Consider the following 17,306-nt stretch of genomic DNA (forward strand, 5'->3'; position numbering starts at 1 on the left):
AGGCTAAGTTAGCTAAACCTCAGACATGCTTACACTTAACATGTGTCATTGAAGACTATAATAGGATTGTATCAAATCACTATTTGTTTAAAACCCCTATAACAGGACTGTCTTTGACTTGGTATAATTTGGACTTCTTGATTTATTCTTGGACAGATATCCTTCCCAGGAGTTTGGGAGGTAGCCTAGAGGTTAGAGAAATGGACCTACCACCAGAGGGTTGCTGGTTTGAATCTCAATTTGCTGGTTTGAACTGTTGTGCTTGTGAGCAAGGCACCTATACCCTAAAACCACATGACAACATTTGATGTAAAAAGGGCTTGGTAAATACATTTAAATTCAAATGGTGCGTATGAACTAGCCAACTAGTGCACTAGTATGCCTCATTTAATCAGGGATCACCAGCCTTTGACAATTTTGATTTGTTTTGGAATCGACAGGATCTTTTCAAGCAAGATGGAATCCAGCCGAACAAACATGGATCTTGGATACTCTCATCCAATCTTGTCCCATTCAATTGAACTTCCTTGTTGGCTGATATGGGAAGTTCAGCTTCTTGGATAACCCCATAATTGACATTTGGGTCCAAGACACCAACCCCTACGTTCTTGTACTGAAATAAATAAAGAAAAAAACAAAATGTGAATACAAATACAGTTGTTATAAACCATTTATTGTCTTGTCACCGCTCAATGTGTTGAAGGTATGTTAGAAGATGAACCTTGAGTAGACCAATGTACACCTTGCCCTCAGATGGTTGATATAGGCCTACCCGCATTCTCTTCAACAAAGCTGGATATACTGTATCATTATACCATTTTAAACAGATATTACGATAGTTATTGGTCTCGGTTTATATTTTAAACAGCCTCGAGTGCATTACATTACATTGATATGATTCCAACAATGAGAGTATTTATTTGACAATGTATTATTACAAGGGGTTCAGTACACTACAGAACCCCTGTGAGTAGAAGGCATAGCTTATTTAGTCAAGCAGCGCCCCATAGTGGCTATCGTGAGAAATATGCGCACCTTTCACTTTCGGTTTTCTCGAAATGCATAGTTACGACCTTTGTTTTGAACGAACGACTACACTAGATAGATAGGTAAGTTTAGGTTCGAATTACACCATTTTTAGGAAAAGGAAAACACAAGACGTTCTGTAAAATGCTAAACTTGCGTCAGTATCTTTGCTATGTGTTTTCTTAGAGGGAAAACTGGTGGAAAACGAGTGTGAAACTTTGACAGGGATTCAAACAACATTGCCAAACAAATAACATTGATTGGGAGAACTTCTTCGTTAACTGACATATCCTTAAACAGTTAATCTAATGTAAGAATATATTGCGTTCAATGGAATATTTCGTACTGTTAAAATGCTTACTTTCAGTAACCTTCAGTTTTTCACCCTACATGGCCTTTATAGTCTCCATTACTTGCACGATGTGGTTTCAACTTCGGTCACGTTGCTCATCTCTTTCTCCAGTGTTGACAGATCTTCACAATGGATGGTATAGTCGTGGAGGTTCTTGGCGTCCCCAATATCCTTGCCTCTGATAGAATGGTTGACAAGCTCACTATACACTTCCTGCGACCACGGAACGGGGGAGGAGAGGTGCAGAGAGTGCTGTTTCCATCTGATAGCCCGGGACAGGCCTTTGTCATATTTGAGGAACCAGAAGGTAGGCGATCTACTGTAACTGATGGCGGGGTAACTTATATATATTCAGTGGCTGAACTAGACATGAAGGGGATCAGGGACAAAAATGGATGCAATGAATATATGTCACAATATTAGTAGGTGTTAAAGTAGGCTACTCTTTCCCCCTGAATTTATTGATACATAAAACCACCACAAATACTTGATAATTTCTTTAACCTACCCTCTCTCTTTTGCAGTGGCTGCCCATGTCTCGCGGTTGACCCATGTGTTGGAGGTGGACCAACAACAATTTTGTCTCAAAGTCAGAATAGTTGACAGGCCTGAGGTAGGGAAAAGCCCCCCCCCCGTCCCTTGTATTACATGTCATATTGTTCAAGTGTAATTAAATCCTAATGTTTACCTTGTTTTGTTTTATTTGTATGTGTATCACAGGTGGACATGCCAGTCAAGGCAACTCTGGATGTGAGAATGCTCCCCAATGACAGAGAGGTGCGGCGACTCCTAGACATCCATGGCTTTAAGGTGAACGAGCTTCGACATGGTCAGCTGCGTGTCCAGGGCTCCTTTCTGAAGCTCAGAGCAGTGAAGGCCCAACTACACCAAGACAACCAGCCCCAATACAACCCTTCCCCACCTAGCCTCAGTGGCCATGCCTCTGGGACCTACAAAGCCTCCACCAGGATGCACCAGACCAATGGCACTGCAAGGCATGCTGGGAACATGAGTCCTATGTATGCTGGGAGCAGGAGTCCTATTTCAGTCAATGGAGAGCAGTTTGCACATGTCCTGCAGTCTTCTTCCCCTACCAACTATTCACGGGACTCAGGGTCACCTTGTAGCCTCTCCAGCCCCCGGAGTGACAACCTATCTCCCAGTCTTCTGGCACCAGGGTATGGGGCCAATGTGACCCACAGGAGGAACCCATCTCCCAGCAGGTCTCGCAGTGTGGTCTCCTTCCTAATGGACGCAGATGTGCTCCGATATGCCCAGTGCGTCAGGAAAAAAGACATTGATACAATTCTTGGAAGCAACAACATTCAAATGAATGTGCAGCCTAGTGAATGTTCCAATATCAGTTCTGTTAGCCTCGAGGGGAAGAACCCAAAGACTGCTATGGAAAAGCTGCAAGACTATCTCACTACACTCAACACAACACTACGCACCCAAGAAATCCCACTGGGAACAATCGATCACAACGGGCAGGTTAGAATTAGTAAACTGATTCAGAAGTTTAATAGTGTTTATCCTACTGTCCTCGTCAATCAGGTCGGAGATATTCTCCGCCTTGTAGGGCCTTCCAGGGACAGTTATGACATGATGCAGATTCTCTTGGGAAAACCCCTAGAACTTCCACCAGCCGGGCGAACAGGGAGGGCACTGGACAGGGGCTCAAGGGACAGGAGAAGCAGTTCTCTATCGAGTCTGCCCAAAAGGAAGGATGCCCCCATCCCATGGGACCCTGCCCCTGTGTCTGCTGCTGTACCAGATTACTCCCCCTCAAAGTACCAGGGTGACTCTGCGCATGGAAGGACTGTACAGAGGGCTGGAAGCCCAGTACCCTATACATCCACCCCCAGTCACAGGGGAAGAAGTCACTCTGATTCACAGGAGAAAGTAAAGGAGCAGAGAGTAACACAGAGGGACTTCTCGAGGCAAGAACGGGTGGATGATGTGGTAGTGCCCTCTGCTGGAGCTCAGATGCCAGTCATGAAAAAGAAGTCATTACTTACCAAAATTCCTACTAACAAAGCAGGTTGGAAGGATGTGCTATCAGGGAAAATAAAGAAAAGGCCATAACAAGTCACTAGTTTACATTCTGACACCTATAATAAAATTGGCTTTAGCTGTTTATTTCTTGAATATCTTATATGTCATGATGTGGGGCATAAAATGGATTATGACAGATTCTAATATGTTCTTTGTTATGGTCTGTTTTGAAACTATTATTGTTAATAAATGTGGTTGATTTTATGTATATTTATTGAGGCTTAAAGAGTCTGACAAATGTATTATATTTGTACATCTTTTTTGTTGCTGTGATATTTGTTGTTATTTTCATTGTGTTTGAGACTAAATCACTTTCGAAAGGTTTTGTATAAAATGTGCAAATGAAAACGCACTTCGTTTCTGGAGTAGACTTTCAATGTAGCCTAATGATTAATCATAATCTATCTGTGTTGATTATTTGGAACAATTTGCCTATTCTGGGATGATCTCATTCAATCACTTGTGGAAACTGTCATGGAACGTGGTCATTGAAATTCTTCACGTAGATTAAAATCAACATATTCTCTCTTTAGAATTGGCATTGACTCCACATTCCACTTAATTCTGTTACTATATCAGTCTGCCTCTATGCTTTTGCCTTAGTATCTGGTTGTGTGCTTCTTGTCAGACTGATTCTGTGTGTGTAACTTCTGGACTCAGAGTGTCATGTTGTGTGATGATGGAGCCAGAAGCAGATGAGAGAGGAAGTGCTCACTGACGCAGCCATCCCCCCCTCTCTACACAGGATGTGAGGCGGCCCCACGCAGTCGACATGACAGAACACAAGGCACACTGACAGAGGAAGTGCTGATCAGAGATAAGCAGGTTAGGAGGGGGTGAGTGGTAGTGTAGTCTATGGAATGATACTTATGAGGTAATGGGGCATGTTCTTAATATTATGAAAAAACATTAAGAACACCTTCCTTATATTGACTTGCAACTCCCCCTTTTGCCCTCAGAACAGGGCAAAAGGACTGCAAGGTGTCGAAAGCGTTCCACAGGGATGCTGGCCCATGTTGACTCCTGGAGTGTTGCAGTTCTTGACACACGTACACAAACCATGTCTCAATTGTCTCAAGGCTTAAAAATCTTTAACCTGTCCCCCCCTTCATCTACACTGATTGAAGTGGTTTTAATACGTGACGTCAATAAGGGATCATCATACTGTAGTCTTCACCTGGATTCACCTGGTCAGTCTAAGTCATAATGTTATGTACACTCAAGACACTTCAGTTTTTTCCCCCCCAATTACTGGCAAAAGAGCTAATCTGATTGTTAAAAAATACTGTTAGTGGAAAAATAGAATGAGGCTGCCTGTGTAAATGCAGCTTTAGAGAAGCAACAACCACTCCTAGCCAATGAGTGCTATGAGGTTTTATGTTGAGGTCCATTGCCTCATCATACACTGTTTCCCAAACAACGTTGGTTTACACGTAGAAAAACAAATAGCTGAGTTCAAATGTAAGATGTTAGATGACCACCAACGACTAAGGCTGCGACTCAGAGGCTGACAGAAGTACACTGACTGAAATGTCTGAAAACAGATTTGGTTTGTTAACTACATTTTATTATTTGGCAATATTGACAAAGACTGAACCGCTCTTTGTCCTCTCATACACTGATGCCACCCCCACACAATGTATCACCATCCTTTTCCAGAGGTTGGTAGAAGACTGCTCTTCATACGTTCTGACTCATGTCTGGAGCCAGATTACCTGTCCTGCATTGGGAAATACTATACTGTTGAAACAGAGTGGAAATCTTGGTTGTCTCCACAGGAATCGGTCAATCCCGCAAACTTTACAGAAATATTTTGCCTTCAATTCTGATGTGGTTTAATGTCTGATAACGACGAGCCTGATGTCTAGCTCATGACAAACCCCAGGGGGATGATGAATGCTGCTGTGGAGTCAGAAGCAGGAAATGCCCTGATCCTTCCCAGGAGATAAGGGAACGTTGTTCAGCAGATTTACAGGATTAACTGTACATGGTTGGCAGTGGAGAGAGCCTATGTGTCTCTGTTCTGTTTTTATTTTCTGTCAAATATGTGAAGTCTTAACAGAAAAAAGAGGCATGCAAAGGGAGGCTGAAAGACAGAGAGAAGGAAAGAGAGAGTGAGAGAGCTCGAAAGATGGAGATACACGCAAGTATGGCGGAAAGAGAGAAAGAGACAGTGAGAGGGAAAGCCTGAGAGAGCTTCTACAATGGTTCACTCGCTGTGGTCTATCTCCCACGGAAACAAGGAGGTCTGGAGGCCTGTGGCAGGAAAAGGAGGATGCAGAAGTGCTGTATGTATTTAATGATAGCTCTTCTCTGTCCTGTTATGTACACTATATATACACTACAAACACAACACACACACACACACTCACTCTCCCACTAGCCACAGACATCAATTAAACAACTATTCCATGTTGGTTCAATGTAATAATGTTGATTCAACCAGTGTGTGCCTTCAGCTCTCTCACACACACACACACACACACACACACACACACACACACACACACACACACACACACACACACACACACACACACACACACACACACACACACACACACACACAAACTCACATACACCACTGAGAGGATGACATGCTGCAGCATGCCGACCACAGCCCTCAGTGACTTGACTAAGCAGCACACCATCCCAGAATCCACCACACCACAAAAGAACAGACTTACGCCACACCCACAGCACGCTACCGGGCCCCAGCAGCACTTGTCTGCCTGCCTTCACTTCTCTCTCTTGTCTCTTCAGTCCTCGTTCGTTCCTTCCTCTCTGTTTATCTGTCTGTCCGTCAGGATGGCGGAGCTGGAGGGTCTGGAGTTTGGGAAGTCGGATTTTGTCCTTCTGGATGAGGTGAACATGGAGCAGTTTATGGAGAATCTGAAGTTAAGGTAAGTCCTGATTGTAGAGTCTCCTCTGGTAGAGATGAGGTAGAGGGGAGGAGGAAGCAGCTGTCTGTAACACAGGGATGGAGATGAATCTGTCATGGGGACACCTACTGATGACTTTGTGGGCCCTCAAATCTTGTATATGTATCTGTTATCTCAAACTGTCTGTTTGTGTGCTTGTAGGGTTGTGATGTCACAGCTTGATATTTGAGAGCTCTGTTGTCAGAGAGTGTGTACTCATCAGCCTCACAACAATGGCAACTTTTCAGGGCCTCTCTTATAGGAGTGTTATAAACTCTTTGTTTGTACAAGAACCACGGTGAAGAAGTTGACTTGTAGAGAACGTGAGAGAGAGAGAGAGACAGGAAAAGGAGAAGGATGAGTCATTTCTGGTTTGACTTTCCCGCCCACCTTCAGTGGTTGCGATATGAACTTGTAATGTTCAGTTAGTTGCTATCACCATAGAAACGGTCACATAAATAGATGCATTGTAAGTCAAGAATACGTCATCAACCCATTGATCAAGACCTGAGTCTAAACTCGTTTTGTTTGACTTCACACTAACGGGAACTACTTTCCTGTAAAAGCCCACCCTTTCTGATTGGTTTTCTCGGTGACGTATTCTGTTGAGTTTGAGTGAATCAGGTGACCTTTTTTTCCTCTATTTTGGGTGTGGTGTGACTGACTGCATCTGCTGCTAAATTCACCCTTCTCAGCATCTCTCCATTCCAACACTTGTCAGACAGCACATCTCGCTTTTATCTCTCAAGTTTGGTAACGTCGTGACATGCCCTTCTCTTGAGACAGTATTGAGAAACCACATAGCACCACATCTTTAGAATCCAGTGGACGCCTAGGAGTTAGAGTAGAATATCACTCAAGAATTTACAGTGGCCAAACATGTCAATTATTTATTTTATACAGCTCACAGATTCTTAGCAAATGGACACTAGTTTCATATCACTTTTCTCATCATAGTCCACAGGTGCGTTTGAGATGGCATCCTATTCCCTTTCCTATATAGTGGGTCAAAATTAGTGCACTATAGGGAATAAATAGGGAATAGGATCCTGTTTCACATGTAGCCCATGTGTTTTAGTCAGGCCTTTGCCCTAGAAGGTAAGCTAGGCAATACATGCAACAAATTCTTATTCCCTGAATCTCTCATTCATTTGATCATGCCCTGCCTGACCAGACTTGCCCCATGGCAATGTCTGGAGAAACATTCAGGGCCACTTGCCCCATGGCAATGTCTGGAGAAACATTCAGGGCCACTTGATGTTAGATAGGAATTTATAAAATAAAGCTTTCCTGTAATATTGCCCATCAAGATACTATTAGGATCAGTCATTGTCACTGCCTGGTCTTAGTATACATCTAATATACACTGTAAATGACTGTTTGTGCCCATATTTGTATCACAGGTTGTGACATTTACAGTATTTTTGGTTTAGAAGCAAATAGAGTTGATTAATGACTTCATGCATATTGTATTTTTACACATAGAAACAGACAATTCTGTGTAATTTCAGCAGATGCCACAACAAGTCAAACCAATACCCAGGAAGATTAAACAAGGTGAAGGAAGTGACAGCTCTTGTGGGTTGTCACTAATTATCACAGCCACAAAGTCATAATTATGGCTAAACTCCACCGATTAAACCTAACTCTAACTCTAACCTTAAACATAGTGCTGTTGAAACTGACTTTATGGCTGAGTTTTCTAGTGGAAACCCCTCTTGAGCCATAATTTGTACATACTTCCTGTTCTCACTTCCCACCTGTGTCACTTCCTGTCCTTTGGGGCGTGTTCCCTTGAGGGTGAGAGGTCTGACTTTAGGTGCAAAAATATGTTGTCTATTTATGTCAGGGTGTTTCTCTGTAAAATAGGTTATCTAATGTCTATGTAAACATCTCTCTCTCTGGTGTTGATGGGGTGGAGACTTAGATACTGACTGTTGAATGTGGTGTGGGTATTTTTAGGCTATATATAGCCTATATAAATAAGCATTGCTGTGACACAAATGATTCTGGTCCCCCTTGTTACAGTGTTATTATCACGATTTGGCTTTTTCATATCAAAATGATGTTTCTGTTGTGGACATTGATACTTGGACAGTTTTCAAGTCAGTTCAAGTATACTCAAATGCTACATGAAGACATTACATAAAAATATAAAACCATACTTCAAAAGTAAATAAATTCAACTCTGTCTCTGTGTTTGTTTGTGTGCCTGGCAGGTTTGAGAAAGCCCGTATCTACACCTTCATAGGTGAAGTGGTGGTGTCAGTCAATCCCTACAAACAGATGGACATCTATGGTAAAGAGGCCATCGACGCGTACCGCGGCCGGGAGCTGTACGAGAACCCACCCCACCTGTATGCTGTGGCCGACGCTGCATACAAGGCCATGAAGAGACGGGCCAAAGACACCTGCATCGTCATATCAGGTCTGTCTCAGACTCCAGTCTCCTACTCTTTTCATTCATTCATTCATTCATTCATTCATTCCATCTCATGCTCCAACCATCGTCTTTTACCTAGTTTACCACAGTCCTGCTCAGCTTGTTTGACTCACACCTTGCTGGTTTCTGAGCAGGTCAGAAGGCATGGTGCATGAATACTTTTTTAACTGGCTATGTCCTGTTGCCTTCATATAAAATTGAGGACAGTTTTGTTGATTTATGTATGTAATATTTCTAAGGGCACTATCATGTGATGGAACATTCATGCCACAGTATTGCTTCCTGGCGTATACAGTAGCACTTTTATCAATAGTTTACTGAGGGAAGTAGAACTGAGCAGGGTCCCTAATCTATTCACAGTCTGTCCTGTTGCAGACCCCATCATGCCACTCTGTCTGTCTATGAGGTTTTCTCATTTGAGCAAAAGTCTGTCCTCCGTCCTCTCTCCTCCATGACCCGGAAACCGATATGCGGTAGTGTGGTCGAGGAGTGTGTCAATTCGGCAAACGGAAAACAGTCCTCCTCTCCTCGATAGCCTCCTTTTGGTGAGGAAGCACAAGTGTACTGTATCCTATGAGTCCTACACTTGTGAGTCCTTCGCGGAAGAGTTTTGAAATCTGCCACAACCCCTTTGAATCAGCTGTTGTTTTCTCGAAGGAGAAAAGAATGCACACATGCTTAAAAAACGATATGCTACTTATCCCTTTATCTATAAAATGTATTGCACAACTAGCTACATTTGTTTTTATCACTTTATTTAAAAAAATGGGGATTCCACCCTGTAAATGTAATTTGCCTGATGACGTGCGATTGAAGAAGGGGAGTTTCATTTCATACCAGCGCATTTTCGTCTTATTTCCCTCTCCTTGCCACCACTCCTCGATTACTTTTGATATTTTTTAAAAGGAGGCCAGAGAGGACGGAGGAGAGAGGACACAGCTAATCTAATTGAGAAAAGGCCAATGTCTACAGTTTCTGAGTGTTCTCAGTTCCTCACTTCCTCCAGGATGCTTATTGGTCTTCACTGTTGCTGCAATGGTCTTTTCTTAGTTGCACTAGCTCATAATGTCCTGTTTCCTCCTCTGCAGTGTGTAGCAGGCTACTTTACGGTCATAGAAAGAGGAATAGAAACATGGTGATTGGTGACTGACAGTCAATAACTACTTTAAGAAAATTCATGCCATAAATACACTTCAGTTTACCATGTATGTTCTCACATCATAGAAGTACAAATATACTGTATATCTACTAATATATCCAGTATCTGTGGTAAATACACAAGTAATGTACATATACTGCTATATGTGAGTTTCTTCTTTGTTATTAATGGTCTGTGTGTCCCAGGTGAGAGTGGAGCAGGAAAGACAGAGGCTAGCAAGTACATCATGCAGTACATCGCAGCTATTACCAACCCCAGCCAGAGAGCAGAGGTCGAGAGGTGAGTCAGTGTCAAATGTCAGGGGTCAGCAAGGTGTTGGGGGACAGGAGGCTCTCCTCTCCCAGTTAAATAACTACATCTTAGACTGGGTTACAAGTTTTGTTTCTGAAAGGAACTTCAGTATATTGCATTTAGTCTTATGCATCAGGCTTCCTCCCTAACTTCAGAAGTACCCAGAGACAAGGTTATATTGTGTCAGTCTCAATGTCATAGACTCAAATTCACAATTGAAGGGTGGAAAGGACTTCCAATTCACCTCTCTCTTTTTCTCTTCCTCTCCTCTCACTCTTTGGGCCACATTGTCACCTGATACTATCAATGATGACCACCCTCTCCTCTCTTACACAGTGTGAAGAACGTTCTGCTGAAGTCAAACTGTGTGCTGGAGGCCTTCGGTAACGCCAAGACCAACCGCAACGACAACTCCAGCCGCTTCGGCAAGTACATGGACATCAACTTCAACTTCAACGGGGACCCCACCGGCGGCCATATTAACAACTACCTGCTGGAGAAGGTAAGAGCAATATGATTAGATAGGATAGAGAGAGACATACAGTGATTGGCACTTGAAGTGAGGGGAAGGACTTAACAGATAGGCGGGGAGATTTGATTGGATGGTTTGAACAGAAGTCGTATTTATAGGCCAAGTTTCCCAGACACAGATTAAGCCTTGTCCTGGACTACAAACGGAGATTGAACATGCCTTTTAGTGAAGGAATATATAATAGTGAGGGAATATACTTAATATGTGTCTGTGTCCATAGTCTTCTTTTGAAAAGTGATCCACTTTCTGGTCTTCATTTCGTGGTGGAACATATATGTTTGATAAAGGTGGTGAAGCAGAGAGAGGTGAGAGAGTGGGTCCGTGAATAGAAATGCCTGTGAATTACACCCTGTTCTGTTCTGGTTGTGTTGAATGATAATGAAGGGCTCGCCTGGAGGCATGATGAGATAGGTTGCTGTTTTTAATCCTTTCTATGAGCCAGCCTATCACACCATCTGACACAGTGGGGCTGTGTGAACGACGGTGTCATCCATTCTCACTGCACAGATGCAACCTTACTAACTGTGGATCAGTGAACTGTCTGAACCCTGTTATCCCGTCTTGTATTGGGAGTTCTGTGGTTGGTTAAACTTTCTGCCTGTGTGTATGTGTTTGTGTGTGTATGTGTGTGTATTCATGGACTTTTCTCTGTTCTCACATGCAAAGTCAAGGGTTGTTCAGCAGCAGGGAGGAGAGAGGAACTTCCACTCCTTCTATCAGGTAAATATTGATCTTTACTGGTCAAACGTATGCACGCATGACTGTAAGACACTTTGGATAAAAGCGTCTGCTAAATGGCATATATTGTTAAAATAAAGTCATAAGTATGATTAATAATGGCTTAATGCTGTTTGGATCAGGACATGTTTGGCTGGATCAGGAAAGGAACACGTGGAAAAGGCTATTTTCATTCGCTCTATTACAGATTAATCATTTGTAATGAATGTTTCCACATTTTCCCAATTCAACTTCTGTACTGTACTGTGTGTGTGTGTGTATTTCCACAGTTACTGCGTGGAGGTTCAGAGGAAATGCTGGGGTCACTTCACCTCCAGAATGACCCTGTCAACTATGTGTACACCAGAGAAGGAGCTGCCTCCACTGTGAGTTCTGCTTCACTCTTCTACAGTAGTTCCACAACCTTACCATGACATTGGTTGCTGGACAAAACGCATAGACACTCAACACTAATTTGTGAATACAGTGTTTCCACCTGTCTCTAAGAAAGGAAAGCAACGTAAAGTAAAGTAGCATAACGTTACGTAACCTAGGGTAAGGTAGCGTAAAGTAGAATAACATTAAATAGCCCAGGGTAAAGTAAAGTAATGTAAAGTAAAGTAGAATAACGTTAAATAGCCTAGGGTAAAGTAAAGTAACGTAAAGTAAAGTAGAATAATATTAAATAACCTAGGGTGAAGTAAAGTAACGTAAAGTAAAGTAAAGTAGATTAACGTTAAATAACCTAGGGTAAAGTAACGTAAAGTAGAATAACATTAAATAGCCTAGGGTAAAGTAAAGTAACGTAAAGTAAAGTAGAATAACATTAAATAACCTAGGGTAAAGTAAAGTAAAGTAGAATAACGTTAAAAAACCTAGGGTAAAGTAACGTAAAGTAGAATAACATTAAATAGCCTAGGGTAAAGTAAAGTAACGTAAAGTAAAGTAGAATAACATTAAATAACCTAGGGTAAAGTAAAGTAACGTAAAGTAAAGTAGAATAACGTTAAATAACCTAGGGTAAAGTAAAGTAACGTAAACTAAAGTAGAATAACATTAAATAACCTAGGGTAAAGTAAAGTAACGTAAAGTAAAGTAGAATAACGTTAAATAACCTAGGGTAAAGTAAAGTAACTTAAAGTAGAATAACATTAAATAGCCTAGGGTAATGTAAAGTAACGTAAAGTAAAGTAGAATAACATTAAATAGCCTAGGGTAAAGTAAAGTAACTTAAAGTAGAATAACATTAAATAGCCTAGGGTAAAGTAAAGTAACGTAAAGTAAAGTAGAATAACGTTAAAAACCTAGGGTAAAGTAACGTAAATTAGAATAACATTAAATAGCCTAGGGTAAAGTAACGTAAAGTAAAGTAGAATAACATTAAATAACCAAGGGTAAAGTAAAGTAACGTAAAGTAAAGTAGAATAACGTTAAATAACCTAGGGTAAAGTTACGTAAAGTAGAATAACATTAAATAGCCTAGGGTAATGTAAAGTAACGTAAAGTAAAGTAGAATAACATTAAATAGCCTAGGGTAAAGTAAAGTAACTTAAAGTAGAATAACATTAAATAGCCTAGGGTAAAGTAAAGTAACGTAAAGTAAAGTAGAATAACGTTAAATAACCTAGGGTAAAGTAACGTAAAGTAGAATAACATTAAATAGCCTAGAGTAATGTAAAGTAACGTAAAGTATAGTAGAATAACATTAAATAGCCTAGGGTAAAGTGAAGTAACTTAAAGTAGAATAACATTAACTAGCCTAGGGTAAAGTAAAGTAACATAAAGTAAAGTAGAGTAACGTTAAATAACCTAGGGTAAAGTAACCTAAAGTAAAGTAGAATAACATTAAATAACCTAGGGTAAAGTAAAGTAACGTAGAATAACGTTAAATAAGCTAGGGTAGAGTAACGTAAAGTAAAGTAGCTTAACATTAAAAAACTTAGGGTACTGTAAAGTAACGTAAAGTAAAGTAAAATAACGTTAAATAACTTAGGGTAAAGTAAAGTAAAGTAGAATAACATTAAATAGCCTAGGGTAAAGTAAAGTAAAGTAAAGTAGAATAACATTAAATAACATAGGGTAAAGTAAAGTAATGTAAAGTAAAGTAGAATAACATTAAATAGCCTAGGGTAAAGTAAAGTAACGTAAAGTAAAGTAGAATAACGTTAAATAACATAGGGTAAAGTAAAGTAGAATAACATTAAATAACCTAGGGTAAAGTAAAGTAGATTATCATTAAATAACCTAGGGTAAAGTAAAGTAGAATAACATTAAATAGCCTAGGGTAAAGTAAAGTAGAATTACATTAAATAACCTAGGGTAAAGTAAAGTAGAATAACATTAAATAACCTAGGGTAAAGTAAAGTAGAATAACATTAAATAACCTAGGGTAAAGTAAAGTAGAATAACATTAAATAACCTAGGGTAAAGTAAAGTAGAATAACATTAAATAACCTAGGGTAAAGTAAAGTAGATTATCGTTAAATAACCTAGGGTAAAGTAAAGTAGAATAACATTAAATAGCCTAGGGTAAAGTAAAGTAGAATAACATGAAATAACCTAGGGCAAAGTAACGTAAAGTAAAGTAGTATAATGTTAAATAACCTAGGGCAAAATAACGTAAAGTAAAGTAGTATAATGTTAAATAACCAAGGGAGAAGTAAAGTAATGTAAAGTAAAGTAGAATAACGTTAAATAACCTAGGGAGAAGTAAAGTAACGTAAAGTAAAGTAGAATAACGTTAAATAACCTAGGGCAAAGTAATGTAAAGTAAAGTAGAATAACATTAAATAGCCTAGGGTAAAGTAAAGTAGAATAACATTAAATAACCTAGGGCAAAGTAAAGTAGAATAACATTAAATAACCTAGGGTAAAGTAAAGTAGAATAACATTAAATAACCTAGGGCAAAGTAAAGTAGAATAACATTAAATAACCTAGGGTAAAGTAAAGTAGAATAACATTAAATAACCTAGGGCAAAGTAAAGTAGATTAACATGAAATAACCTAGGGTAAAGTAAAGTAGAATAACATTAAATAGCCTAGGGTAAAGTAAAGTAGAATAACATTAAATGACCTAGGGCAAAGTAACGTAAAGTAAAGTAGAATAACGTTAAATAACCTAGGGTAAAGTAAAGTAACGTAAAGTAAAGTAGAATAACATTAAATAACCTAGGGTAAAGTAAAGTAACGTAAAGTAAAGTAGAATAACGTTAAATAACCTAGGGTAAAGTTATGTAAAGTAGAATAACATTAAATAGCCTAGGGTAATGTAAAGTAACGTAAAGTAAAGTAGAATAACATTAAATAGCCTAGGGTAAAGTAAAGTAACTTAAAGTAGAATAACATTAAATAGCCTAGGGTAAAGTAATGTAAAGTAAAGTAGAATAACATTAAATAACCTAGGGTAAAGTAAAGTAACGTAAAGTAAAGTAGAATAACGTTAAATAACCTAGGGTAAAGTTACGTAAAGTAGAATAACATTAAATAGCCTAGGGTAATGTAAAGTAACGTAAAGTAAAGTAGAATAACATTAAATAGCCTAGGGTAAAGTAAAGTAACTTAAAGTAGAATAACATTAAATAGCCTAGGGTAAAGTAAAGTAACGTAAAGTAAAGTAGAATAACGTTAAATAACCTAGGGTAAAGTAACGTAAAGTAGAATAACATTAAATAGCCTAGAGTAATGTAAAGTAACGTAAAGTATAGTAGAATAACATTAAATAGCCTAGGGTAAAGTGAAGTAACTTAAAGTAGAATAACATTAACTAGCCTAGGGTAAAGTAAAGTAACATAAAGTAAAGTAGAGTAACGTTAAATAACCTAGTGTAAAGTAACCTAAAGTAAAGTAGAATAACTTTAAATAACCTAGGGTAAAGTAAAGTAACGTAGAATAACGTTAAATAAGCTAGGGTAGAGTAACGTAAAGTAAAGTAGCTTAACATAAAAAAACTTAGGGTACTGTAAAGTAACGTAAAGTAAAGTAAAATAACGTTAAATAACTTAGGGTAAAGTAAAGTAAAGTAGAATAGCCTTAAATAGCCTAGGGTAAAGTAAAGTAAAGTAAAGTAGAATAACATTAAATAACCTAGGGTAAAGTAAAGTAATGTAAAGTAAAGTAGAATAACATTAAATAGCCTAGGGTAAAGTAAAGTAACGTAAAGTAAAGTAGAATAACGTTAAATAACATAGGGTAAAGTAAAGTAGAATAACATTAAATAACCTAGGGTAAAGTAAAGTAGATTATCATTAAATAACCTAGGGTAAAGTAAAGTAGAATAACATTAAATAGCCTAGGGTAAAGTAAAGTAGAATTACATTAAATAACCTAGGGCAAAGTAAAGTAGAATAACATTAAATAACCTAGGGTAAAGTAAAGTAGAATAACATTAAATAACCTAGGGCAAAGTAAAGTAGAATAACATTAAATAACCTAGGGTAAAGTAAATTAGATTAACATTAAATAACCTAGGGTAAAGTAAAGTAGAATAACATTAAATAGCCTAGGGTAAAGTAAAGTAGAATAACATTAAATAACCTAGGGCAAAGTAACGTAAAGTAAAGTAGTATAATGTTAAATAACCTAGGGCAAAATAACGTAAAGTAAAGTAGTATAATGTTAAACAACCAAGGGAGAAGTAAAGTAATGTAAAGTAAAGTAGAATAACGTTAAATAACCTAGGGAGAAGTAAAGTAACGTAAAGTAAAGTAGAATAACGTTAAATAACCTAGGGCAAAGTAACGTAAAGTAAAGTAGAATAACATTAAATAGCCTAGGGTAAAGTAAAGTAGAATAACATTAAATAACCTAGGGCAAAGTAAAGTAGAATAACATTAAATAACCTAGGGTAAAGTAAAGTAGAATAACATTAAATAACCTAGGGCAAAGTAAAGTAGAATAACATTAAATAACCTAGGGTAAAGTAAAGTAGAATAACATTAAATAACCTAGGGCAAAGTAAAGTAGAATAACATTAAATAACCTAGGGTAAAGTAAAGTAGATTAACATTAAATAACCTAGGGTAAAGTAAAGTAGAATAACATTAAATAGCCTAGGGTAAAGTAAAGTAGAATAACATTAAATAACCTAGGGCAAAGTAACGTAAAGTAAAGTAGTATAATGTTAAATAACATAGGGCAAAATAACGTAAAGTAAAGTAGTATAATGTTAAATAACCTAGGGAGAAGTAAAGTAATGTAAAGTAAAGTAGAATAACGTTAAATAACCTAGGGTAAAGTAAAGTAAAGTAAAGTAAAGTAGAATAACGTTAAATAACCTAGGGTAAAGTAAAGTAACGTAAAGTAGAATAACGTTAAATAACCTAGGGTAGAGTAAAGTAAAGTAAAGTAAAGTAGAATAATGTTAAATAACCTAGGGTAGAGTAAAGTAACGTAAAGTAGATTAACATTAAATAACCTAGGGTAGAGTAACGTAAAGTAAAGTAGAATAACATTAAATAACCTAGGGAGAAGTAAAGTAACGTAAAGTAAAGTAGATTAACATTAAATAACCTAGGGTAGAGTAACGTAAAGTAAAGTAGAATAACATTAAATAACCTAGGGAGAAGTAAAGTAACGTAAAGTAAAGTAGATTAACATTAAATAACCTAGGGAGAAGTAAAGTAACGTAAAGTAGATTAACATTAAATAACCTAGGGAGAAGTAAAGTAACGTAAAGTAAAGTAGAAGAACATTAAATAACCTAGGGTAGAGTAACGTAAACTAAAGTAGATTAACGTTAAATAACCTAGGGTAGAGTAACGTAAACTAAAGTAGATTAACGTTAAATAACCTAGGGTAGAGTAAGGTAAAG

General features: G+C 38.3%; 2 protein-coding genes and 1 long non-coding RNA gene across 4 annotated transcripts in view; 2 read left to right on the forward strand and 1 right to left on the reverse strand.

Moving 5' to 3' along the window:
• Positions 1–369: 369 nt before the first annotated feature.
• LOC116353418 (uncharacterized) lies at positions 370–1,501 on the reverse strand. Its single transcript, XR_004202888.1, has 2 exons — positions 1,388–1,501; positions 370–613 (listed from the first exon to the last, which is right to left on the reverse strand). It is a non-coding gene; the product is annotated as an uncharacterized LOC116353418 (long non-coding RNA).
• On the forward strand, positions 1,036–3,972 carry LOC109903453 (uncharacterized). Of its 2 annotated transcripts, none has more exons than XM_020500179.2 (4): positions 1,036–1,109; positions 1,490–1,685; positions 1,903–1,991; positions 2,099–3,972. In XM_020500179.2, exons 2-4 carry the CDS (start codon positions 1,508–1,510, stop codon positions 3,461–3,463), a joined length of 1,632 nt encoding a protein of 543 aa, XP_020355768.1. In that variant the 5' UTR covers positions 1,036–1,109; positions 1,490–1,507; the 3' UTR covers positions 3,464–3,972. The 2 variants fall into 2 exon arrangements, with proteins under 2 accessions (XP_020355768.1, XP_020355769.1); XM_020500180.2 differs by lacking the exon at positions 1,036–1,109 and adding an exon at positions 1,129–1,336.
• Positions 3,973–6,096: 2,124 nt separating this feature from the next.
• myo1g (myosin IG) overlaps positions 6,097–17,306 on the forward strand; it is a 61,403-nt gene continuing 50,193 nt past the window's right edge. Inside the window, exons 1-6 of the mRNA XM_031788811.1 lie at positions 6,097–6,336; positions 8,574–8,782; positions 10,142–10,235; positions 10,584–10,749; positions 11,446–11,499; positions 11,787–11,882. Coding sequence (XP_031644671.1) covers positions 6,242–6,336; positions 8,574–8,782; positions 10,142–10,235; positions 10,584–10,749; positions 11,446–11,499; positions 11,787–11,882 — 714 coding nt within the window. The 5' untranslated portion in view covers positions 6,097–6,241. The remainder of the gene's footprint in view (positions 6,337–8,573; positions 8,783–10,141; positions 10,236–10,583; positions 10,750–11,445; positions 11,500–11,786; positions 11,883–17,306) is intronic.

This window comes from Oncorhynchus kisutch, linkage group LG14, assembly GCF_002021735.2.
Source record: "Oncorhynchus kisutch isolate 150728-3 linkage group LG14, Okis_V2, whole genome shotgun sequence".
In the NCBI taxonomy this organism is placed as follows: domain Eukaryota; kingdom Metazoa; phylum Chordata; class Actinopteri; order Salmoniformes; family Salmonidae; genus Oncorhynchus; species Oncorhynchus kisutch.